Source organism: Typopeltis vanoorti, chromosome 13 (assembly GCF_054136105.1).
Source record: "Typopeltis vanoorti isolate ZY-2024b chromosome 13, IOZ_Tvanoo_1.0, whole genome shotgun sequence".
NCBI classification, from domain to species: domain Eukaryota; kingdom Metazoa; phylum Arthropoda; class Arachnida; order Uropygi; family Thelyphonidae; genus Typopeltis; species Typopeltis vanoorti.
The window spans coordinates 31,445,863-31,473,427 of NC_143561.1; the positions used below are offsets into that span (position 1 = coordinate 31,445,863).

The following is a 27,565-nucleotide window of genomic DNA, read 5'->3' on the forward strand; positions in this document are numbered from 1 at the left end:
CAGTGGCAGTGCTGGACAGGGCTATCATAGTTTTAAACATGGCTTTAGGGGCAGAGAAAGTGCAAGTAGCGTGGTGGTTAGCTGAGATAAAATCAATCAAAGCAGTGCAGTATAAGTTCTGTCAGCATGCGACCCCAAGAGTATCTGTTTGTAAAAGAAAATTTCCTAACAACAGGAAGTGTTTCGAAGCAACATGGAGGACGGAAGCAGCCAATATTGGAAGAGAAGGTAGAGAGGATTTGCAAAATCTTTGCACAAAGTCCAACAAAATCCATTAGGAGAGTGTCACGTGAACTGCAAAGACCTCGCTCCACCATTCAAGCAATATCGACAGAATGGTTTACCTCAACATGCTGAAAAAATTTGTCTTTCTCCAATTCAAAGACTTGCAACCACACATCCTCTTTCAACAGTATGGTGCCATGCCACACTGGAATTTGGAGGTCCGTGCAACTCTTGGTAGGGTCTTCTCTCAGCGGTGGATTGGATGTGGAGGACTGATTCCCTAGCCATCATGATTGCTGCACTTGATTTTTTCTTGTGGAGATATGGGAAAGACAATCTGTACAAAAGTGGACAGCCTAGAGCAGGGTTTCTCAAACTTTTTCTACGACAGAACACTTCACAAATCCTGAAATGTTCATGGAACACCTTGGTTATTTTGTGATGTATTAATTAATAATTAATTGGTAATTTAGCTTATTTTATTGTTAATTAATAATTGATAATTAATTGTTAATGCTTTGATAATTAATTATTAATCAATGATTAATTAAACATCAATTAAACCATCATTAAATTAATTTGTGCTGATTTTCATTGACATATCTCATTCTGATCACCAAAAATTTATAATATTATTATAAGTACTTACGAGTGAATGCAGACTTTTTCTCCTGTGTGCTGGTTTTGTAGGTTAGGTAAATATAAATAAAATAAATGAGTAAATCTAAGCGTTAATAAAAAACAATCATTTATTGTCAAATGTTAGTAAAAACAAAACACATAAAAATAGTAAAACGTATATTGCAAATTAAGTTCTTAATGACTCTGTTGTTTTTGTGTCTTTGAATTACAAATTCTTTTGATATCAGGCACAATATGAGAAAGTTGAATTCTCATATTTGGTGTAGCATCGAATCTGTTCTTGGACTTGATTTGGTTGCAGCATAATATGAAAATCCTGCCTCGCATAAATATGATGTTGTAAAAGGAAGTAAAACAAAAATAGCTAGTTTTGACACGCTTGTCCAGAAATCATTTATTGGCAGTTCCTTGTATTTTTGTTTTAAATCAGAGTCACTAATTAAGTCAATTAGATTTTTCATAGTCACTTGCGTTGAAGCCTGCTGGCTTAGATGTTACTGTAAATGGATTCAGAACCCAGGAATTGTCCTCACTGGATTTTGGAAAATATTGCATAAGGGTTGACTGCAAGTCATGCAAGTGTTCTAAAATTATGTTAGATACTTCATTTATTTTAGAATTTATTTCAGTCAAAAATTCATGCAAGGTGGGAAAACAATCAAAATTATTCTGTTCAACTGTAGAAATCCAGAATTACAACTTCCTATCAAAATATGCAATTTTATCTCTTGTATTAAAAATTGTAATATTCTTTCCTTGTAATGATAAGTTAATTTCATTATGCTTTGTAAAAATATCTGCCAAATATGCAAGACTCATCAACCATGAAGAATTTCTTAATAATTCAATAAAATTTTGTCCTCAATTATGTGACATCAAGAAGACCATTAACTCACTATGAAGTTCAAAAAGCCTCAATAATGCTTTTCCTCTGGATAGCCATCTCACTTCAGTATGTAACAAAAGTGCATTATGTGCACTACCCATTTCATCGCACAAAATTTTAAATAATCTGGATTGAAGTGGTCGAGATTTTACATAGTTGATCATTTTTTCAGCTTCATCCAAATAGTTTTTAAATATGTACGAATTCTTTTCGATACTAGTGCTTGTCTATGCAAAACACAATGACTTTTGGTGGCTCTTGTAGCTACTTGCATAATGCATATTACAACGCCCTTCATCTTTCCTACCATTGCTTGAGCACCATCTGTAAAAATATCAATACACTTCTCCCAACTTATTTCCTGTTTTGTAATATAATTATTAATACAGTTGAATTTATCTTCTCCGGTAGTTTTTTCTTGTAGATATTTGCACATGAGTAAATATTCTTCAATACTTTTATCAAATATGTAACGAACAAACACTAGTAATACAGCGAGTCCTGCGACATCTGTAGATTCGTCCATTTGCAGTGAATATTCACTGCAGTCTAAGTCGATGAATTAACCCTTTTTCTATGTCAGCATAAAGATCTTTGATTCGGTGCAAAACAGTATCATTTGATAATTGTACTGCATCTATTTTTTTAGCAACCTGCTCGTTTAGCATGCATGATACAATGTCTTTCACACAAGGCTTAACGAGCGTCTCACCAATTGTATGAGCTTCACCATAAAGTGCAATGCGGTAACTCATGTGAAAAGATGCTTCTGTTGCATTTTCAGTTGTAGCAATTGTAGCTATTTGAAGTTTAGATTTTTCTAGCGAGTCACATCGTCTCTTAAAAAAGTGTATATCTTTTCCTTTGTAATCAGTGTGTTTCGTTTTGAAGTGCCTATGAAATTTAGCTGGAGCCAAAGAACTGTTTACTAGTATTTTATTACATAAAACATCAGGAGCATGTGTATTGCCAATACACGTAAATCCATAATTTAAATAACTTTCATGGTACTTCCGTTTTGGTCTGTTCTTAGATGACTCTTGTTCTTTAATATTAGCAGTTTGCAATTCCATATCTTCTTCAATCATACGAGTAGATGTGTCAGCAGAAGTACTTGCTTCTCCTTGTGTTAAAGTTCCTGTCTTTAAACAAGAATCCATGGGTATTTTTTCAATAATATTCAGATTCCAATATTTGTCAGAGCTATAATAAAAACAAATAGAAATTTGTTTTTATTTTAAAGGTAACTTTAGTATGAAAAACAATAAGATTATAAATAAGAAATGTCAAATAATATAAAAGTAAATGAATAATGCAAAATAGTAAAAAAAGACTGCAACACACAAAAGTAAACTTGTAAACGCGACAGTGAGTGAAGTTGAGACTGGCAAACTGCGCTTTGGATACTCCTTCACACAGGATTAGATGGAGGAAAACGAATGTGCTATTTAGGAGTCGTTATAGATCTGAAAGATTATTTTTTGAGTCAGCAATGGCTTTGAAGAATTCTCCCAACCTTAACAAATATGGTTGCATTAATTTGCCAAAAATTTGGGAGACGGTTATCCTAAGAAAAACTCCTGGATAGCTGCTGTTCCCCCCCCCCCGTTAGAGGGTGCCAAAAAATAGGACTTTAGATCTTTTGTCTTTTACAATTATATTGTTTCACTCACTCACTCACTCACTCACTCACTGTCGCGTTTACAAGTGTGTTGTGCTCTGATGATGCTGAGTTGAAAATCAGCAAAATATAAGTGTTAATAAAACATCTTTGTGATAAAAGTGTGTGTGGTGTTGTTAATACCGTGAAAAATAAGTCATGAATAACCATCAACACCTAAGCTTATCTGTTAGACACAAAAGTAAATATGAATTGTAACAATACTTGTAAGAAAAGTACTAAACCATATCAAATAATGTAAAAGCAATTGTAATAAGAATGATTTGATAAAATGTTCAATAACAAAAATTAAACAGTTCGAAATAAATCAGATATTAATTATAAAATTAGTTAAAAGAGTAAGAAAAAGTCACCTTGCCAACTCCCTATATACGGGAATAAAAAGGCGTTAGCTGATTTTTTTTTTTTTTTCCGAGGACCCAGTTCCAACAAATTTACTCCTAAATACCTTTCCAAATTTTTTTGAAGTTCATACATTAACATAAGTATTAATAATTAATTATGGCATAATCATAAAGAGTATTAGTACACTTATGTATAACGGTGTGGCATGTTGACAAATATAAATTACATTTAAATTAGTTATCAATCACTGGACTAATGAAATGTAGCATGTCGTAGTTTATTCAGGCAAACATCATTAAATTAATTTGTGCTGATTTTCATTTACATATCCCATTCTGATCATGAAATATATTTATAATATTATTATAAGTACTTACGAGTGCATGCAGACTTTTTCTCCTGTGTGCTGGTAGTTTTCCCCTCCTTTTGTACATCCTGGAGATCTTTGTAGGCTTCAGGTGGATGACTCACTATCTGTTCCGTCACAAACACCTTCACTAAGAGATTTCTTAATACCAAAATTAAACAAAGTGCCTTGTCTCCTATTCATATCAGATTTTAACTCTGTATTCCTATTACTTTTAAAAAAGATCACGGCACTCCGGTTTCAGAACAAGCATTTACACAATGCAATACAAACTTGCGAAGAAAGTATTCAGTAGTAATAGATATGAGAACTGGATACAGACTACCTTGATCTTCAATTTCAGTGGAAAAATTTTCTTTATACTTCCTTGCTGATTGGTCACTGATATTTGCAATGCAGATGTTATTTCGTTCAGTTTTGAGAACATGCCGCCCATTGTTGTAATCGGCTTGCAGACAATTTTTACGATCGGTCATAAATGGCGGTATTCTCTTTCCCGATTGTTGAAAGATTTCAACGTGTGAAAATTAACGATAATTCATGAATACTTCCATGTTTAAAAATATGCTGCTTGGTCACTGAAATTTGCTACACAGATGTCATTTTTTTCAGTTTTGAGAACAGAAGATATGACATCAATTATTGTAATGGGCTTGCAGGCAATTTTTGACCCGTCATGAACAGCAGCATTCCCTCTCTCAAATGTTGAAAGGTTTCGATGTGTGAAAATTAACGATACACAGATGTTATTAGGTGTTCTGGGTCTGAGCTTTTTGACATATTCACGAATATTGTTCTCCTCAGAATATTTTTACTATAAAATATTTATTCATGAAAAATGCTTAGAAAACTAAAATGACAAATTTCAGAACTTCTCGCGGAACACCTATTCACCTTCCGCAGAACACAGTTTGAGAAACCCTGGCCTAGAGAACCTAAAACATTGCATTTCTGCTGCAGTGTCCTACATCACTCCTGACATGCCTCAGAGAACTTGATTGGTTAACATTGTGCATGGTATTAAAGGAGCACAAGTGAAAGTGTACCGATTTATTTTTTTGCAAAAACTTGGTGAATGTTCCTTCTCATTTTTACACTTTTGACACCATAATCCATACACTTTAATAGAAACATGTTGAAATTAAGGAGGTCTAATGTGGACACCCTGTATATTCTGTCTAAAGAATTGTAAGAATATGCTATTCTTGTGTATTCTTTCAATATGCATATGTTGCAGTGTAGTCATATTTATTCCTGTCCAAGTCTTAAGGTGTCAAAAAGGAACTAAAACAATTATTCATGATTTTAATATTTTCACGAAATTTAGGAATTAGTTTTTCAACTGTAATTGGACCATTTTTATTGGGAAATTGATTCATAAATGGTAATTCCCACCTAGATTGTAAAATTTAATGATATTTGTTATGTAGAATCACTACTAAAATTTGCTGTTTCATTTGGATCATTTTAATGGCAAAATTGGCAAAATGAAATTATATCTACAGCAAACATTGCCTGAAATGGCTTTAGGTTAATGATATCTCTATTTTAGAAATGTTGTAAAATGATGTCCACAGTCATTTTCTTACTTTTTATAATTTTTTTTCTTAAATGTTATATGGAACAGTCCATTAGTTCATTTTGAGCAAAAATAAAATCTTTTGTTATAAATGTTTTTTCTCCATTTTTTAGCTGAGCTTGGTGATTTTAATCAGGAAGAACATAAGCATGGATATCTTTCAGAACTGCATTTAGTTCCCTCCCAGACTGAAGAGGTTGAAAAGAAAATAATGGAGCTTCATAAATTGCACAAGTATGTTTTATTTTATTGCTCTTTGTAGTGGAATGTAGATGGAATGCATGCATGCACACATTAATCATTTATGTGTGCATGCATGCATGCATGCATAATATACTGGACATCACCCAGAAGCTGATAACTCTTCAGTATTATATAGCATTGTATATCATGTTGTTCATTTTTAGTTAGCACATCCCTAGAATTTTATGAAAGAATATGCATTATTATTATTATTATTATTATTATTATATGACACTTCCAGGGAGTCCAAAGACTCACTGAGGGTCTGAAATATTTCCTTTCCCCTACATCAATCCTATAAAATTCCTTTCTCAACTTCAATGTTTATATCATATTCTCTCTTCCTTGTCTATCGACTAACTTCCGCAATCCTCAAACTCAGTCTATCAGAATAGGTAGCATTTCTCCTATGACTCACCAACTTAGTCATTCACCTTTGAATCTTTTCTACCACTTCCTCATCTCCATGGAATCCAGGCAGCTAGATCCAAGCACAGTAATTCAGATGTGGACGTATCAACGCCTTATAAAGAAAATGAATAAATTGTTTATCTCTGCATTGTAGTTCTTCGATAACCAAGTAATTCTATAAGCTGCCTTAGCAGTATGCCCTCTGAACTTCAACCAAGTCCATATCCTCATCAATTTCCTGGAGTACATTTCCATCAATGTGGTGCACAGCTTGTAATCTTTTAATCCCAAAATTCATAACTTTACACTTTTTCCACATTAAATTGTCATCCATTATCTTTCAACCATACAGCTAACTTTTTTAAAATCATCCCGAAAGCTCTCCACATCAGTTTGATTAATTATTACTTTCAATTTTATCATCAAGAAACAACTGAATATCTTTCTTCAATCTTCAAATCATTTCCTATATCGTTTATGTACAAATTGAAAAAATGTTCAAAACACAGAGCCTTGTGGCACACCACTAGTCGCCTGCTTCATCCTGGACTCTGCTCTTCCATACACTACATTTTGGTATCTCTCCATCAGCCATTCTCATATCCAGATCACTAGTTTAATATCTGTCACCATTAGTTCCATTTTACATAACAGTATTCCATGGGTGTAGCCATCCCCCTTGTCCAACTCAACTGTCACCCTATTAGAGAAAGTTAATAAATTTATTAAGGCAATCCTGACCTTTAACAAAAACATGTCGGCCCGCATAGAGTGCATATTCTTATCCACCCTTTCCCAACTTCTGTCTCTAACCAACTATTTTACCTTCCTTCCACTTCCTACGGACCTTACCAGAGCTGAAACGTAAGTTAAATAGCCAAGGCATTTAACTTAAGTTTGACATTGACAGGCACTGACAATTCCTTTGCATGTTCATCTAATACCAGAGCTGATATTCCAAACCTACAGCAGTATTTGCATTTAAATTCTGCAATATCCTAAGTACCTCTTGCTACATAGGACACAGAAATATCCTTACTTGGGTGATAAAGTTTTGAAACGTGGTCACTCAGTAACTATTACATCTGCCTCGGTCACCTCGTACCATCAGCACCTACTAAAGTTATTATGCTGCCCAGCTTTACATTATCAACAGACAATTGAATATCTCCCTTCAAATTTCCTTTTACCTGTTTGGCTGAGGTTATCTGATAATCAGATTTAGCCTGATTAACAATGCTAGTAACCTTTCTAGCCTGAGTTTTGTATTGCTTGTGAGCTTGCTGATCACCTTTCTCCTTATAAATCATCCATAACATTTTCTTTATTTTTTTCTCTCTCCATCTAACACCTACCTTATTTTTCTTCCTGACCATGGGAATGCATTCTAATATTGCTTCCTTCAGATACCAGTAGACTATTTCCCATGGACTGCTAACATCCATCCATCCATCCATCCATCCATCTCCTGCATATTCTTATGTTATGGGATGGCTGCAAGCTGCTTCTGAAGCTTGTTATAATCACCTGCCCTGTAATTCTGTGCATTACAACCCCCCCTCTTCTTAATAGAAAAATACACAAATTTTGCAACCTCCCAAGTCAATACTACAGGGATCACTCTCAGCAATTGGAGGTAACATGGACACTTTACTTACGAACAGATCTTCTGAACCTGTGACGAGATCTAACACCTTCTCAACACTGATTCCTTTAGTTACATGCTGTTTCAAGTAATTATCTCTTAGAAGGTGTATAAATTCCATTTTCCTCTGACCATGTGATCTTTCTACTTTCCAGTCAATATCACTGTAGTTAAAATCTCCATAATGATTACTCGATCTGCATTCATTGCACTAATTTTCCAATGCATGTCTTCCATATCATTCCTTGTATCCCCCAGAACTATAGCAGCAACCAACTGTATATTTTGTTCCATTGGCCACTATTTCACACCAAATTGCTTCAAATATACTCTTCACACACTTCTCTTCTTGATATCCTACTTTTTTTTTAGCTTCAGTTCTTCACCTATCATCAGCAATACCCCCCCCCCCCCCCTCAGCCTATCAGCTTTATCCTCCCTGAAAATATTATATTATTATTATCCAGGCCTCCATGGAGTCAAAAGACTCATCTTGGGAGGTCGTTTTTAGGAAACACAAAGTTTATCATACCACTCCTTGAACCCATTGACCGTTCACGCTCCAACCACTCTCTCAGGCAATGCATTACAAGGTTCAACCACCCTCCATGCAAAGAAACCACTCCTCACCCTCTTTTTGCACACAGCCTCCTTTCGTAATTCCAGGGATGGCCCCTTGTCATCGTTTCTTCCCACCGTTCCACCAAGTGAAAGAACTCTCCAATGTCTACCCTGTAACTGCCTCTCAACAGTTTAAAAGTCTCGGTCATATCACCTCTCCTTCTTCTATCCACCAAACTCTGCAGTCCATATTCCCTCAGTCGATCCTCATAACTCATATTGTACATTCCTGAAACCATCTTTGTTATCCCCCTCTGTACCCTTTCCCACAGTCAATTTATCTCCTTAAAATCCTGGCCAAATCTGAGAACTGGCCAAGTCTAAGTGTGGTCTGATCATGGTCTTATACAATGGAATGATAACTCTTTTATCTCTGCAGGTCAGCGTCCTTCTCAGTATTGCAACAATCCTCTGAGTTACCCTCATCATCTTTGCAATATGCTCCCTGAATTTCAGTTTTCTATCAATCATCACCACCCCGAGATCTCTTGTCTCTCATACCTCCTCCAGTACAGCTCCTCCAATCGAGTATGCATCTTCCCATCGATGGATCCCAAACCTCAAGACTTTACATTTTGCTGCATTGAACCGACACTCCCATTCATTTTCTCATCTGTCTAGTTTATTCAAATCCTCTTGCAGGGCTGCCACATCTGCACTATTACTGATAACTCTTCCCAGCTTCACATCATCATCTGCAAACAACTGAATGTCCCCTTGCAATCTATTGACAATATCATTGATATAAAGGTTGAAAAATACAGATCCCAGTACTGAGCCCTGTGGAACCCCACTTGTAACCTTCTGCCTCCTTGATTATTGCTCCACCATACACAACTCTCTGATACCTATTAGTCAGCCAATCCTGAATCCATTTGACTAACCCGACATTTAAACCCATGTGCTGCAACTTAAATATCAGCTTATCATGTGGCACCCTGTCAAATGCCTTTGCAAAATCCAAAAAAATGACAGTATATGCCTTTCCCTCATCAACTGCTCTTGTCACTTTATTATAAAAGGCAACCATATTACTAAAGCAAGAGCACCCCTTAACAAATCTATGTTGATTCTCACAGTTAACATTACCCTCATCTGCCCAACACTGTATATAGTCCCTCACTAATTTCTTCAAGACCTTAACAACTACTGATGACACAAAAATAGGCCTATAATTAGACATTTTCAGTCTGCTACTGCCCTTATGCAATGCCCCTATCTTACCTTCCTTCCATTCCCTGGGTACCTTTGCCACAGCCAGACTTTTATTGAAAAGCCAGGTCAACGGAGCTGTCAGTTCTTTAGCACATTCTCTCAAAACCATGGTGAAATACCATCCAGTCCAACAGCTTTACTGGTATCCAGAGTACTCAGTATTTGGAACACCCTCTCCTCTTGCACCTCTAAACCCTGAACCTGCCCTATTCTTCTAGTATGAAAACCTCCTCCAGGATGAAATACTCCAATAAAGTACTCATTGAACAACTGCACTATGTCCTCTGCATCAGTCACTCTATTCCCTTTTTATCCCGCAAGTCATTCTTCCACAATCATTTCTCCACCTACTGGCCACATAGCTAAAACATTCCCTAGGATTTTCTTTGGATCTTAGTGCCAATCTCTTCTCATATTCAAGTTTTGCCTTCCTCACCATTTTGGTCGCTCTCCTGTGTCTGTGTCTTATATTCTTCGTCTATTGTATCTGTCCTCCACACCCATCACATTCAACACCACTAACCATATCTTCTGCTATCAGCCAAGTTTCACTAATTCCTATAACTTTTGGCAAGATTGCACTTAACTAATGTCAAAAACTCATCCATCTTATGAATGAATGGAATAGGTTTCCAGAGTGTGTTGTGGGTGTCGCGACTGAATGAGTTCAAAGCAAAGTATGATAGATACTCCACAAATGTCGGAATATTTTTTGTTATGATTTTTAATGGCCTCCATGAGTCTAAGGACTCCTTGGAATAGCCAATAATAATAATAATTCTAAACCTGTTTTCTACAAACTGAGAAAAGAAAAATTCTACACCTGAAAACTGCTTGAAAGAACTTCAAAATCCTGTGTTTATCTCAGCTGCCAAGAGTTTTTGTCAGGGTTTTCATTCTAAGGTGAGTTAGCCAGTCTCATATGGGGGAATGGAAAGATAATTTCATCCCTGAAGCTTGGGTTTTTATTGCTGGAAAACAAGCAGAGCAGTTAGATAAACACCCTTGCAGTTAATTATAGCAGTTGCTTCAGTCATAATTCAAAACAACTCAACCCCAAACTATTTTCCTTAAGTGCATTGTTTTCCTACCTATGGTCTGCCTACCATTGGCAGTCTTCAGAAGTTAGAATGTGATCTTCCAAATGCTGTTCATCAGAATATAACAACAGATGAATATGATTCCAAAACTAAGTTTTTCTATTTCTCATTATTCTTATTTTATTATTTTCCAAGAGAAACTTTTAACCTTAAAACATAATACAAATTACATCAGCCACCTCCTCAACCCCTGAGATATGCCCATATCTATACTCTTCGTTATTCTTAGCTTTATCCTCTCCTTGTCACCTGTGGTTACTTGCCTTCAAAGACATTTGAAGGGTAAGGGCATATGGCATTTATCCTTGAGGAATAGCAGAAACAGCACTAAATAAGTTAAACATGATTCAAAGTCTTTCATAAATGATCATTTTTTCAAGTTTTTTTAATTTTTTTTATCATTTCCTATATATTTTATTGTTATATATATTCTGAGAAAACTTTAGCAAACTAAGCAAATGGTGGCCTCAAAAATACAGATACGTACAAGTGCTGTTTGAAAAGTTTAGTAAAAAAGTAATTTAAACACGTTTTTTGGGGAAAAAATCACCTTTATTTCTCAACATAGTCTCCATCAAGGTGTACCCGTTTGATCCAGCGAGTTTCCGATTTTTTCACCCTCTAAAAAGTAGGATTTGTCAAATTGTGCAAAATAGTCATTGACAGCCTTGATAACATCCTTGTTTGGAGAAAATTTTTTCCCAGCGAGCCAAATTTTTAAGTTTGGCAACAAGAAGTCACACATGAGGCCATGTCCAGAGAATACAGTGGATGTGGAACCAATTCGAACTTCAATTTGTGCAATTATTCCATTGTGACCACCAATGTGTGCGACTGTGTATTGTCTTGATGAAAGAGCACTTTTTTGTGTGCCAATCTTGGCCATTTTTTTTCTTCAGTTCTTCTTTCAACATGTTCATCGGCAAGCACGCGATATCGCGTGATACGAGTCCTCGCCGGTCGGCCGATCACGCGTTATCGCGTGGACGTCGCTAACTAAATGAAAAAATAAAAAAAAATTGGCCACTACACGAAATTCCAATTTTCAGCTTGGCAATGAAAGTGTTAAACAGTCCAACAATGATGCATAATAGACTCCTGTTATTGGCTTACCCCTTTTCCAAATAGTCTATCATGATAATTCCTTGGGAATCCCAAAATACACTGGCCATCACCTTCCCAGCTGACAAAATGGTCTTTGCTTTTTTTGGTGCTCTTTCACTAGGCATTGTCCACTGTTTTGACTGCTGCTTGAACTCAGCTGTGTAGAGGTGGATCCAAGTTTCATCTATGATCACGAATTGACACAAAAAATCCTGCAAATTGTGATTAAACATCGCCAAACACTGCATTGAAATGTCTTTTTGCATGCATTTTTGATCAACAGTGAACAATCATGCACACAGATTTTTCATGTGCAATTTTTCGTGCTGGATATTATACACCCGTTCAGTTAAGATACCTACAATCTCAGCAGTCTCACACACTTACACTCAGTGGTCTTCCATAAAAATAACATGAATTTTGTCAATCATTTCCTTTGTAGTGACTTTAATCGGGCGTCCGGAGTGCACTTCATCTTCAATGGACTTATGACCACGTTTAAACTCGTTTATCCACAAATAAATAGTCTTTAATGCTGGGTGCAGAGTCCCCATGAACTGCATCTAACTCTGCTTTGATCTGCGCTGCCATCCACTTCTTCAAATAAGAGTGTTTTATTTGCATGAAACTCGTTTTTCCTCCATTTTTATGAAAAATGCAAACACGATCATTTTAAATGTTTGCCAAACGAGAACTAGGCATTGCACATGTCTAACATTTTGCCAGGGGTTATGAAAACGATGATATGTGTCAACACTGGTATGAATGAACAAATTGTGTCATCATCTATTGGAAACTTACCACACTTTTCAAACAACCCTCATATATACTCTATAACAGTATTTCTCAAACTTTTTTTTTATTATTTTACCTCGACCCACAATAGGAAAGACATCCAAGAAACTGAAACAAAAGTTTCACAAAACTAAGTACTCCTACATATAAAAGTAAAAACAAAAAAACTAACAAAATATCAAATACGATTTTGTTAACATTTAGTAAATAGAAAAACAAAATAATCAACTACAAAAACAGAAAACGGGAAATATTTTATTTAATGTGAGGGGATGTGACGTTAGTTGGAGTCTTATAGATCAATTTGATTTTGTACACACATTTTTCAAATGTGTCTTAAAACTAGAAATCTGTCTGATCCAGTCTTATATTTTCTAGACTATTCTATTAAAAAAAATAAATAAAATGCTGGTCACTACTCACTATGCCTACTCACTTCCTCTGATTTTCAAATGCAACTGCTTTATTAGTGGATATGCAGACATCAGTGAGACAGTTGAATGTAAGAATGTATATAATGTACTCAAGCCAATACTAAGGACAAGAAATCTGAATGGGATAGTTAGAATAATGCATCAAGAGAGGGGTGGGACAACGGGACCTCTGCATTTCATATATCCTAATGCCAGGAGTATTAGGAACAAGAAGGAAGAATTTTTGGCCTTGATTGACTCTTCCTGGCCACAGGTTATTGGCATTAGTGAAACATGGCTGACAGAAGATGATATAGTTAGTGGGATAGAATGTGTAAGTTATAGTGTGTTTAGGAGGGACAGAGAGAATAAAATGGGGGGAGGAGTGTTATTGAAGATAGCTGAACTGCATAAGATGAACTGCAGCCAAGGAGAATTGAAGTTGTATCGCAGGATAGTGAAAAGAGCTCATTTGAGGATATTTGGTGTGAGATTGAGACTGGCAGAACAAAATATACAGTTGGGAGTTGCTATAGACCAGGTGATGGAATAGATGGTGGAGAGAGTATGCATAAACAAATTGTTGAAATGAGTGGAAGGAGGTTAATTATTATGGGAGATTTCAACTATGGTAACATTGATTGGAAGGAGGAGAGGACACATGTGAGGAAGGAACTGGATTTTATTCAATTATTAAGGGATAACTATCTGAGACAGCATGTAATTGAAAATACAAGGAGTGTGAGAGTGCTTGACCTGGTAATAGCATCTGAGAATTTGACTGTAATGAATATGATCATGTTGCCACCTATTGGTGAGAGTGATCATAAGGTCTTGACCTGGGAGGTGGCTAAAGGTGTGGAATTTTCGATTAAGACAGGGTATATGTGGAATTACCATGCTGGCAAGTATGACAAGCTTAGGAGATTGCTTGGTTCAGTGCCATGGCATGTACAACTGCAAGGGCTGGATGTTGATAGAGCATGGGAAGTGGTCAAGGAGCATTTACAGGAGGTTGTGTCTGATTGTATACCTAGGGTCTGAATAGTAAAACAAGTAGAGGTTAAATGGATGAATAACACCATTAAGCTTGAGCTGCAAAAAAAAAAGAAACAGCTGTGGAGGGAATTTAAAGAAAGAACTGTGGAGGGAATTTAAAGAAAGAGGTGACCTGCAGGCACACGAAAGGTATAAAGTGCAGGCCAGAAGGGTAACGAGCGTGGTAAAAAAAGCAAAAGCGGATTATGAAATGAAACGAGCTATGCAAGCTAAAGAGAATCCCAAACAGCTCTTTCAATATGCTGCAAGCAAAAAAAAAACTGTATACGGCAAAATGATTTTGAGGAATGACAATGGTAAGGAAGTCACTGAATCTGTCGATATCATGGAATTACAGAGTGAGCACTTTGCAAGAGTATATAATCCAGGTGGTGACATTGAAAAAATGAAGGAATCATTAGTTTATACGGGAATTGTGATGAATGAAGTGGAGGTGAATAGTCTATTAAAGAACGTTAACAAGAATACATCTGTGGGATTGGATGGTATTCTGGCACGGGTCTTACGTGAAGCGGCTAAAGAATTATCAGTGCCCTTGACCATGTTGTTTAATCTGAGTCTCGGGTCTGGTTTAGTCCCGAAGGTGTGGAAAGAGGGGAAAATAGTTCCCCTGCATAAAGGAGAATCCAAGACTACTGTTGCAAATTACCGACCGATCAGCATATCAGGAGTCGTTGTCAAGGTCTTGGAGAAAGTAGTCAAGGGAAAAATACAGGAATGATTGATGAAAATGAGATACTGTACGGGGAGCATGGCTTTGTGAAGGGTAGATCATGCCTCAGTGACTTGCTCAAGTTTTATGACACAGTGATGGCTGAACTGGATAAGGGTAATGGGCTTACGGTGATACTGCTGGACCTGGCTAAGGTATTTGACAGGATACCACATGGAATTCTAATCCGTAAACTACAACATATGGGAATGGATATAGGGTTGGTGAGATGGATAGGTGGGTGGTTGATGGAGAGATATCAGAGAGTAGTTTATTCAGGAGTAGAGTCCAAAATGCAGCCTGTGACTAGTGGTGTGCCGCAGGGTTCTGTTCTTGGACCACTGCGGTTTAATTTGTTCATTAACGCTATAGGGAAGGATTTAAGAGGAACAGTTCATTTGTTCGCTGATGATGCAAAGTTGAGTAGGGCAATAGTGAATGCAGAAGATGTCAAAATCTTGCAGGACCTCTTGGATAGATCGGAGTTCTGGGCTAAGGAGAATGGATGTTAATTTAATGTGACAGAATGTAAGGTTATGCATTTTGGGGTGAAAAGATTAGCAGCAGTATACCACATTGGTGGAACTGTACTCCAGGAGATTGATGAGGCCAGGGACTTGGGAGTGTTGGTGGATAGGAAGATGAAGTTTAGGGGACACATTGCAAAAGTGGCTAAATCAGCTCATCGACTCACTTGGTTGTTGAAAAATACTTTGATGAGCAGAGACAAGCAAGTTATTGTACCTTTGTACCAAGCCTTGATAAGACCTCATCTTGACTACTGTGCCCAGATTTGGTCACCTTGGTTCCTTCTTGATGGGGAGGAGATGGAGAGTATCCAGAGGCGAGTGACTAAGATGATAGTGGGTCTATGGAATGAACCTTATGAGAACAGGTTGAAGATTTGTGGGTTGCAGAAATTAGTTGATAGGCGGAAAAGGGGAGATATGATTGAGACATACAAATTGCTAAAGGGTTTCTATAGGATTAATTCAGAGGATATTTTTGAGATCAGGACTGGTGGTGGGAGAACTAGGGGACACCTATGGAAGCTGGGAAAGAGTGTGGTTAGCAAGGGTGTTAGAGCTGGGTTCTTTACTTTTAGAGTGATAAATGAATGGAATAAGCTGCCAGTCTGTTGTGGGTGCTATGACGGTGAGTGAGTGCAAGGCAAGGTATGATAGATACTGTGAGAATGTCATATAGTTGTGTGGACATGATATTTAGGGCCTCCTTCGATGAGTCCAAGGACTCCTTGGAGTCGTCCGTGATAATAATAATAATTAACAGTTTAGGTATTGCACTGAACTAATGGTTTCAGTAATTTGCACCTGCTGTATTTCGTCATAACAAAATGAAATTATTAATTTAATTTTGTTTCATTTTGCAAATTAAGGATGAAATTATTAATTTCATAATTATAGAATTTTTTATGCTTTTCTTCCCTTAATGCGTACAGAAATGTCATTTCACTCTTCTCTTACTGTTTTATGTTTTCCCATTATGAAATACAAAATTTTTTTTTTTTATTATCAAAATCAAAGTTAAAATAAAATATGGCCATGAAATATGTAGAACAAATAAAATAATCTTCATTAGAATCGGCATCGCAATCGCAGTGCATCGTATAATTGGAAAAGTTAGTTGATAATCTGTATTCTTTTTAATGAATGCAGAAAAATATATTAATTTTTTTTTTTTTTTTTTTTTTTTTTTTTTTGAGAGGGTTAAATTCCTTTTCAATTAAGGTATCAATAAATCTGTCGATTTGCAGAATACTTTTTTGTTGTTTTTCAGAAATGAGTGAACTAATCTGATGATTTACAGAAGTATTCTGTAGAGTACAATGGAGATTTCATTTACTGATTCATTTTTTGACCTGAGTTAATACAAATAAGTTATAATAAAGATGAAAAAGGGTGAGACAACAGTCAGTTATTTAAGAATTAAACCAAATGTACTGTAAATCGTACAAGTGATAAGATCCACATACCAAGTACAAATTTTAACCTTGAAGCATTTTACCATAGTAAACTAAGAGGGAAAATAATTTATCATGAAAAACAGCACTCTTTGTTTTGTAGTACCTTTGCAAGTGTTCTCAAAACATCATGTTTGCAAAATTCAGGAGGGATTATCATCTGGGTATGTTTGTCAATTTTGTCTTTTTTATCATTCACATCAGTATTTCAGCATTTTTCAAATTGCAGTGTAATACATTAATAATGATCAATCTTGAAGGTTTGTTCGCTCGCAACAGTATATCAGCATGGATGCTTTATCACATGGAATCCTTACGTTTCTAATTATAGACAACTACTATGCATAATAATAATTTTTATACCCCCTTATCCTTCTCTTTCTTCAACCGAATGGTTGGTGGGATAGCAATGCTATTTTACTAGGAAATAATTAGAGAACAAGATGGTTTTCCATTGTTTTCCTTACTATAGTGTTTTATGTCCATAGATATGTGTGTTCATGGGGACCGGTTTTGGGATGAATCACCCAAGTTTCCAGGAATCAAACCCTGCTATCTCCATACGAGACCAAATAACTCTCCTTAAGTTGAAGAGGAGTGATAAAAATCATGCACAGGATTCGAACTCTGGTCTTTCTAACTAAAGGATTTCATTTATACCTATTGAACTATTGAGGCTCCTCCATTATTATTAATAGTAATAATAGTATTAGTGTGTGATGCCTGCACACAAACACCAGTTATATGGGATAAATTTTACTCCAATTTGATATTTGAATCTTTTACAAAAATTTGTAAAACTGTTCCAGTTTTCAGTTCAACTATATTTGGAGCTACAAAAGGACAAAATGTAAAAATTTTATATTGCAGTGACAGAATTTTATAATAATACCAGATTTTTATAGCAATACCAATAAGTAGAATACCTGCAAACATTGGAATTTGTAAAATGCACAAGAAGTCTGTGTGGTTCAGTTTTAGTTCCAACAGGATCACTTTATTAGAAAATTTTGGTAAAGAAGTTTAAAAATGATATTAATAATTCCACTCTGGCTGGATGAAATTTAATGAAATTAATTTATAAAATATAAATTAATAATATCTAAATAATATATAAATATAAATATATAAATAAATAATAATATATAAATAAATATAAATTAATTTAATAAAGATCTATATTAAAATTTGTCAGTTTTGATTTCAATCAAACTATTGTTGTTGTGAAAAAATTAGGAGAACAAACGTTTTGTCTAGAAATAAATGGCTACCTACTCAGTGAAGTAGCAGGTACACTTACAAAAATAATGTTATAAAAAGAGCAAAATAATTATTACATTTCAGTAACCACTTGTATATGTTGTCTACATCTTGGATGGTGTTAGGTATTCATATTGAAAACTTTAAAGCAATAGTTTTCATGAAAATTCATTTTTCAGTGAATTATGAAAAAATTCATCTAAATATTATCAGTGAATTATTTTTCGATTGGTTTCATTTGTGATGAACTGTTGTTTGAGGAATTGTTTATTCAGTAAATTGCCTTTTCGATGAAGTGCTATTTGTTTCATTGTTGTTCAATTAATTGTTTATTTGATGACTTACCATTCGTTAATCTATCTTTCATTGAATGGTTTTTGCTGAATTTTCATGAAACTGGTAGGTTTATTGAATGTGGACAGTCTTTGATGGAGCAGATAGGGGGATGCCAATTTTTTTACGTGATCTGTAAAAATCGTTAAGAAATATAACTTTACAACCACTTAGTGGTTGTAAGGTTATATTTCTTAATGATTTTTGTTACTTTTTCCAAAGTTCCCCAGATATGCAAAATGATTGATTTTGTGTAATCTCTACTCTGAAGGAGGGGATTGCAGTTACATGGTTTTAATATTTTGTGGGGATTTTAGCCAAACCTCATAGCATATGAGCTGGCATAATCGCCCAGCCCTACCGCTGCATATACATTGATATTTTTCAATATACTGAGTACCTCCAGTTCATCTACTTCAATGCACACATCAGTCTCTGTCACCTCAGTAACTGCAAAGTCACCACCTGGATGATATACCCTTGCAAAGTGATCACTAAGTAACTACTTCTGTCACTTTCCTGCCATCAGCACTGAGTAAAGTTATATTTCCATAATCATTCTTTCTCCTACTTGCTGTGTAGGGGGGAAAAAGCTCTTTCGGATTTACTTTGGCCTGTTTAGCTAATTTTCTGTTGTAAACTGATTTAGCCCTCCTTCCATACTCATTACCCTTCTTGCTTGTGCTTTATACTGCTCATGGTAATGCTGATCACTTGTTTATATTTCTTCCACAATGCTTTTTTTTTTTTTTTTTTGCAGCTCCTGCTTTATATTGCTAGTCATCTGCTTAATCCACATTCGCTTTATCCTCCTGACCCAGGGTATGCACTCAGATACTACCTTGCCCAAACAATCGTTGACCAATTCTTATGTACTAGTGATATTCATTCCATGTAGTTTCTTATGATATGCAATTGCTCCAAGTTGTCTTCTAAATTTGTTATAATTGCCAGCTTTGTAGTTTTGCATAAACCTTTTCTTGACTGAAATTTTTACATGTTGAGCAACTTCACAGTACAAGACTGCTTGGCTGCTTTCCACAATCAGGCCATCAAATTCACACTACATATCTATAAACTGCACACTATTCCTCCTATGCAATCTTCTCATTGGCAATCATGGCCCTTCTCCTTCATTCTGTCCTATCATACCGAGGCAGCAGACTCACAACCTTTACTTTCTTACTCTTCCTTTTTGCTTCTTCTGACAACTCTTGCATATCTTCTCTTATTGCCTATTTCTCACCTAACAGGCATCATTTGTGCCTGTTGAAACAATTAACTCATTCTCTTTTTTTTTCTTTTTCAATATACTAACATCCTATCTTAACACCTGGAAAACATGCTTTCATCAGTTTCTCATTAAGTATACCTCTTATCATCAAATCCCAATACAACGCTATCTCTTTTCTCTCAGTTTCTCACACTTTTATGCTTTTCCCATTCATTCTTTCTTTCATTCTCCATCCTTCTGTACCACACACACCAATCATTTCTTCGCTCGGGCTCACATTTTGTCCTGTAAAGGAGTCCACATAAGTGTGCAATTTCTTTCCGTGCTGGCATCTCATATTTACATTATTACTTCGAACCATTTCCTTCAAACTCTCACTCATATTTCATGCAGTATCTTTCATTGGTTTCACTACATTATCCATAGCACTTTGACAATACTGCGTTATATCCATAATATCAGTCACTCCATTCTTTTGCTCTTGACACAACTCACATTTCTTGTACTTGCTTATGAAACTTTTCTGACAAATTTTCTCTCCATTGTTGCTCTCTCATGCCACAAACCATTCACTCTTGGCAACAAATTCATTATACACATGCTACATTGCACTTAATCCCACATGTTGATATCAGTCAATCAGTGACTTGGTACACATCAGCGCCATATGAAGAACGTTTTTAAAAAATATCGCATAATAATAGTCAAGAATAAACAACACTACTTAACAACACAGTGAAAAATAAACAAAATACCATGAATATGTTTAACAATGTCACCAATATCTACTAAAAAATAATGACTTATCTATGGGCATCACGTGTGCAGCAGCCACTACTAAAGATGATGCTAAATATCAGAAATATTAATTAAAGTTATTTTAATTAGTATCCAGTGTAAGTTGTAATTTCCTCAGAAATAGCTCGCAATCAAAATAATAACAGGCAATCAAATTTAACACTTCTGTGGATTATATTATATACCTATCCATAGAAGGCTTAAATTTGATTTGTCTATTCAAAGAGATCTCCATGGTCTTGTTGCATCAACCATACCCCAATCAAAATGTTTATATATTCATACCAAAAATTAACAGATGTTAATCTAAGCGAAAAGAAGTAATGATTTTTTTTTTTTAACAACATCACATCAGTAGTTTTGCCTTAATGAGTTAAAAGTCATCTCATTCTCTGGACTGCGAAGGTGAAATCCATTTTTCTGTGTTCTGCCTTTTGAATTTGCCTTATTTTGTCAAGGATAATCTATTCACGAGCAAACTTAGTTTACACTTGGATAAAAGATGAAACCAAGAATATAATTTCTTGGCATCTTTAATTTATAAAGATAAATTAGTATAACAGTAACTTTTAGTTATATATTTATATTATATTATATTTTGCTAATATTCTTATAAATACTAGCAAAATATATGATAGGACCCACAGAAAGCAGTTAGTGAAAAGCAGGAATTGTGCTTTTCTTCACTTAACTGAGAAGCAGTCCAGCAGTATTAAATCAGATTTTTTTTAAAAAAAAGAGAGAAATGGGGTGGAATAATGAAAGACAGAGTCATGTTTGCTAGATAGTATGCATTTTTATTTCCTTTGTATTTTTTTATGTAATTATGGTGTTATGAAGGAGGGTTTTCTCTTTATCGAAATTATCCTATTAATGCAGGTGTTCTTCAGGACTCTGTTATTTCACCCACTCTCTTTTTTTTTTTGCAGTTTTTCTAGTGATCATGATACTGATATGATAACTCTTGCAGTGCTCAAAGAACTTAAGCATCTATTATGTACTATCAGTGATGCAAACTTTACATACTATCTTTCTGTGGAGTGATAACAGCATAGTTGCCTTCAGTGCTCCAAAAACATTTCACTTCCCATACTGACCCATAATCCATATAGCTACATAACCACATCACTTTTATAGAACCCTCAGCTTCAAAAAAAACTTACATTCTTTTTTTAACTCAAGACATTACTTTTCATCTGTCCACTTTATTCTAATCCATAATTTGCAGTAGAAAGATAAAATGATGAGGCTCTAATCTCTTCCATCTTGCATTTGGTATCCTATGTCTGTAGATAAATGTGTTCATGGGGCCAGTTTGCCTATTTGGAGGGACAAAAAAATGCCCAAGTTTCTGGGGGCGGGACTTCATTCCTGTATGAGACCAGCTAACTCATCTTTGACTGAAAAGCTCTGATAAAAGTTCCTTGTGTCATAGACAGGAATTGAACCCAGGTCTTTCCAGCCAGGGAGCTCTGTAAAAACCAACTGAGCTACAGAGACTCTATTCTAATACTGTATAAATCATAAATGTACCCAACTTTGGAATATTGATCTCACATTTCTGAGGGTGTTCATCTAAGACATCTGTAAAAATTCTTGATGCTATTTGGAAGAGGGAAATTCAGGAAATATCCGTCTCTTCTACAGATGTTCAGCAGAAATGACATTTGTTATGCCCCCCCACCCCATATGAGCTAAGCCTTACAGTTGAATTGCTGCCTTACTGAACCTACAACTCCCATTCATCTTTCATTCTAGCCACCTTGGTTCTGTGGAATAGTCTTCCTCACAAAGTATTCCCAAAAGATTACATTCTCCAGCTTTTCAAAAGAACATCAACTGAATTATTTTTCGCTTTACTCCTTCCCTCATACAGCATTGGTTTGCTATAGGTATTGCAGCCTTTTGTGTGTATAAGAGTGATATTTAAAACAAAAACAAGCCACTTCTATCCATGAATGTTTCACATTGACAGTACACTGATACTACCAATGAGGTTAAATGGGAAGAAGAAAGAGTTTGACATTTCTTTTGAAGATGATAGTTTCTGGGAAATACTACAGCATTCTATCACATAAGACAGATGCATTGAAGATGAATAAAAAGGATGAACTATTAGTTGAAGACTAAGTTACCAGTAAATGTTTCTTGATTGTTGCTGAAACTCGTGCAATCAGGTTTCGACAACACTGTGGACTTCTTTCTTTTAAGGTTACATTGTGGTCAGCATTCATAGTGAATAATTTATGGAGACACAAGATACATGTTAGAATAATTACTTATAATTAAGAAATTAATATTTGAAGCTTTGACCTCTGTATTGAGGTCAAAACTATTATTTTAAAAACTATTATCTTAGGATTTGTAGAACATTATCTGTTGATTGTGAGAAAACGAATGTTTGTGGAGCAGTAGAGACAGTCCTTATTGGACGAGAAGACATCTTTAGCTGTGAAATGTTTTTAGCAAGAAAATTTTGAAATTACTGTTGTTGCTAGAAGGTTAATTTTTCTCTGGTCTGGGAAATAGGGAGGGAGAGGTATCCTTTATGTTTGAAGATAAGTTATTGATACCTTAAGATCTTATTATATGCAGACCTGAGAGTATGCTGAAAAAAAGAAAAGGCTGCACATCATTATTATTATTATTATTGTTCCGGGAAACTCCAAGGAGTCGACAGACTCATCGAGGGAGGCCCTAACATCATGTCAAGAACAACTATTCGACATTCACACAGTATCTATCATACCTTGCCTTGAACTCATTCACGGTCGTAGCACCCACAACAGACTCTGGAAGCTTATTCCACTCATTTACCACTCTCCAAGTAAAGAACCTAGCTCTAACACCCTTGTCAACCATGCTCTTGCCCAGCTTCCATGCATGGCCCCTAGTCCTCCCACCACCACCAGTCATATTTTCAAAAATATCTTCTGGATCAATCTTATAAAAACCCTTCAGTAATTTGAATGTCTCAATCATATCACCCCTCCTTCGCCTATCGTCCAATTTCTGCAACCCACAAATCTTCAACCTATTCTCATAAGGTTCATTCCACAGACCTGCTATCATCTTGGTCACTCGTCTCTGGACCCTCTCCACTTCCTCCCCATCACGAAGAAACCCTGGTGCCCATAGCTGGGCACAGAAGTCCAGATGGGGTCTTATCAAGGCTCGATACAGAGGAACAACAACTTGTTCGTCTCTGCATGTTAAAGTATTTTTCAGAAGCCAAGTGATTTGGTGAGCTGTTTTAGTTACTTTTGCAATGTGCTCCCTAAACTTCAACTCCCTATCCACCAACACTCCCAAATCCCTGCCCTCATCAATCTCCTGGAGTATGATTCCCCCAATGCGATATACTGCTGCTATTCTTTTCACCCCAAAGTGCATAACCTTACACTTTGCCACATTAAATTGACATCCATTTTTCCTAGCCCAGTCCTCCAAACTATCCAAATCATCCTGTAAAATTTTGACATCTTGTGCACTCACAATTGCTCTACCCAACTTTGCATCATCAGCAAACAAGTGAACACTTCCTCTCAGATCCTTTCCAATATCATTGATGAACAAATTGAAAAGCAGTGGTCCAAGAACAGAGCCCTGTGGCACTCCACTAGTCACAAGACGTCTTTTAGACTCCACTCCTGAATAAACCACTCTTTGATATCTCTCCTTCAACCACCCTCTTATCCATCTCACCAACCCTATATATATATACCCATCTGCTCCAGTTTACTGATTAGGGTTCCATGTGGTATCCTGTCAATGGCCTTGGCAAGGTCGAGTAGTATCACTTATAAAACGTGAGCAAGTTACTGAGGCATGATCTACCCTTCACAAAACCATGTTGTCCCCCATACAATATCCCATTTTCATCTATCCAATCCTGTATTCTTTTCTTGACTAATTTCTCTAAGACCTTGACAATGATTCCTGATATGCTAATCGGTCGGTAATTCATAGTGCTGCTATGATAAAAAAATACTCTACCATGTAGAGATAAGGAAGCGGATGTGCCACTGTATAAAGCATTGGTCAGACCACACTTTGGACTCAAATTTGTTCACCTGGTTTTCAGCATGATGTGGAAACATTGATGAGGTTTCAGAGACGAGTGACTAATGCAATATCAGGAATTTGAAATGCTGGTTATGGAGAGAGATTGAAGAAATGTGGATTGCAGAGTTTGGTGGATAGGAGGAAAAGAGGTGATATGATAGAGATATTTATGTTAGTGAGAGGATTTTATCAGATGAATCCAGATGGGATTATAAAAAGAGTCGAAGGTGAGAGGGGGAAAACCAGAGGCCATCCCTGGAAGTTATGAAAAATGTGTGTGTGTGTATTGGGGGGATTATTTGCCACCCTCTCCTACTCCCCCCCCCCCAAAAAAAAGCTATAGGATCTCATTGAAGAAATTATATCTCATCCTATCCCAGCTTTCTTTGTAATCAAATTACCTGGCTTCTTACAAACTTAATTTTTCTGTTGCAGTTAATGGATTATTCATATTCTGATAGTCTGTTATCCAAGCGTGTTAACATGCTAGTTACAAATGATCCTGCCATCTGTATAGAATCAGTCTGATATGTGAGATTTGTAAACTAACTCAAATCTCATAGGATATGAGGAAAGAAAATTTTCTCATATCTTATGAGATTTGAACTAAGGTCTTTTTACCAGAAAGTGTCATATTGTATTACAATTATGATTGTTGGTATGAAAATAATACCTCTTACTTTTTATTTTTTCTTCAAATATAATTCACTTATCAATATTATGTATGGATTAATCCTCCTGTTGTGAGAGTATCCATTCATTTTTCTATGGTCTCCATTGTTTACTATACACCTTTGCCATTGCTGAGTGAGATGCAGTGCTATATGCTGATCCCATAAAAGCTTTTATTGTCAGAGCTCTTTACATACAGCTTATTTCACTACGAAATTGTGTTCTTCAAATGCATCTCTTCGGAGTGCTAAACAGGCTGTAATCGGAGGATGCCAGATCTGGGCTGTACACAGGATGGGGAAGATCAGTCAGCCAGATGTTTCATTTGCATCCCTTATATGTAGACTGGTGTAAAGTTGGATTTTGTCATGAAAAAAAGAGGACCTCATCATGTTTCTGGTGATCCTATCTTTGTTCCAGAACACGATTGCCATGCTTTTTTCCATGGAGGTTGTCTTTTCCATTTCTTCTTATGCACTGAATTGAAATGATGCCACTCCATCAACATTCTCTTCATTTCTATATTATAGTGATGAATCCATGTTTTCTCACCTGCGTCACAACAGGAATGCCCTTTTATTCTCATAGTACTTCTGTATAGTCATCTGGTGATCCTACCAGATGACTTTATGAGCTTCCTTGCATTTGCACCAGAACTTGACTCTGCACAGACTTTGTTGTAGATTACTCATTAGTGATGGTCATCACTGCTATACATTACTTTCATACCATCATATGTTCATGCACTATAGTTATAGAAATGATTCCTTCATGGAAGGAAAACCTCATAAAAGTTACTTTTCTTCTTTGAAAGGTTGCTGATCCCACTGGTATAGGATGCTCTAATTTAAAATTTTGGATTATTATTCATTTTTTTCCTATTAATGAATAAAATTATGTTGTTTTTTGTTTGTTTTTAGAGGACAGACTCCTGCAGATGCTGAATATAATTTCCTTGATCATGCCAAGCGATTGGATATGTATGGGGTAGACTTACATCGGGCAAGGGTAAGGGTAAGCACCATTTGCACTGCATGCTTATATTTCCTATGCACAGTAGTTCTGTGCCATTATACTGTAGGTGTGGAATGGTGCACAGTATCGTGCATCATGGTATAAAGGTACAATGAAATATGTCATTCTGTTTATTAATTATGTTATGTTATTTTCCTTACCCACATATACATATCTGCATTAATTTATTTGTAGACCTCCTTTAGTTAAATTGAAATATTCGTATTGTGATTAATATGGCTAACATGTTAGTTTTATTTTTGTTTTAAATGGTTTTAAAAGATTTAGATGTTTAAAAGGTGGTTTTATTATTATTAACACCAAACTTTAATGGAATCAAGAGTCAAGACTTATCATGGTAGGTACACACTATTACTCACAAAGCCCATCAAACCGTGCTTTAAACTCATGTTTAAAGTACATTCACCACAATGTTAGGAATGCATTCCACTCACTAACCACTCTCCACCCCATGCAAAGAACTTGCTCCTTATGCTATTCTCTCACCCTCCTTATACAGCTTCCGAGATGTTCCCTTGTTCTTCTCCCCCTTGTCCCAGTCTATGAAAAGTTTGTTCCACATTAATGCAGTAACAACTCTTTACCAAAATATTTAAATGTCCCAGTCACGTATCCTCTCTTCCTCTTATTTTTCACATGGTTTTGCAAGCTGCATTTCATCAATCTGTCTTCATACTCCATGTTTCATAATTAATTACCAATTTGCTATTCAGTGAGAAAGAGAGAGAGTGTTCTCTCTCTCTCTCACACACACACACACATACACAGAATATTGATTAGGCAGTCCAGTTTAGTGTTAATATAAAATGTGATTTAAGGAAGGCAAAGCTTGTATAGCATTGTTTCAACACAAATCCCCATAAGCGAAATGCTCTTGATGTTTTTTTTTAATCTAGTTAATATTAGAAATAAAGAATAACAGTAACTTTTAACACACTGCATCTATTAGGCATAAAGTATTTTATAAGTAATTAAATTGGAACTGTTTATTGGAAACATAACAACCATTTCCCACAAAAGTGTTGTTTCTTAGTGTTTCAATTACATGCTTGTCTAGGACCTCCTTAAATTTGATTAATCTTCTAAGAAGTACAATTATGTACTTCCTAGAAGCGTATATTTCTTTTTGTATATTTCAAGTACT

At 35.8% G+C, this 27,565-nt stretch overlaps 1 protein-coding gene across 1 annotated transcript in view; it reads left to right on the plus strand.

Moving 5' to 3' along the window:
• Positions 1-27,565, plus strand: part of Ptpmeg (protein tyrosine phosphatase Meg) — a 558,329-nt gene that overhangs the window by 151,785 nt on the left and 378,979 nt on the right. Inside the window, exons 7-8 of the mRNA XM_090403197.1 lie at positions 5,839-5,959; positions 26,307-26,400. Coding sequence (XP_090259323.1) covers positions 5,839-5,959; positions 26,307-26,400 — 215 coding nt within the window. The remainder of the gene's footprint in view (positions 1-5,838; positions 5,960-26,306; positions 26,401-27,565) is intronic.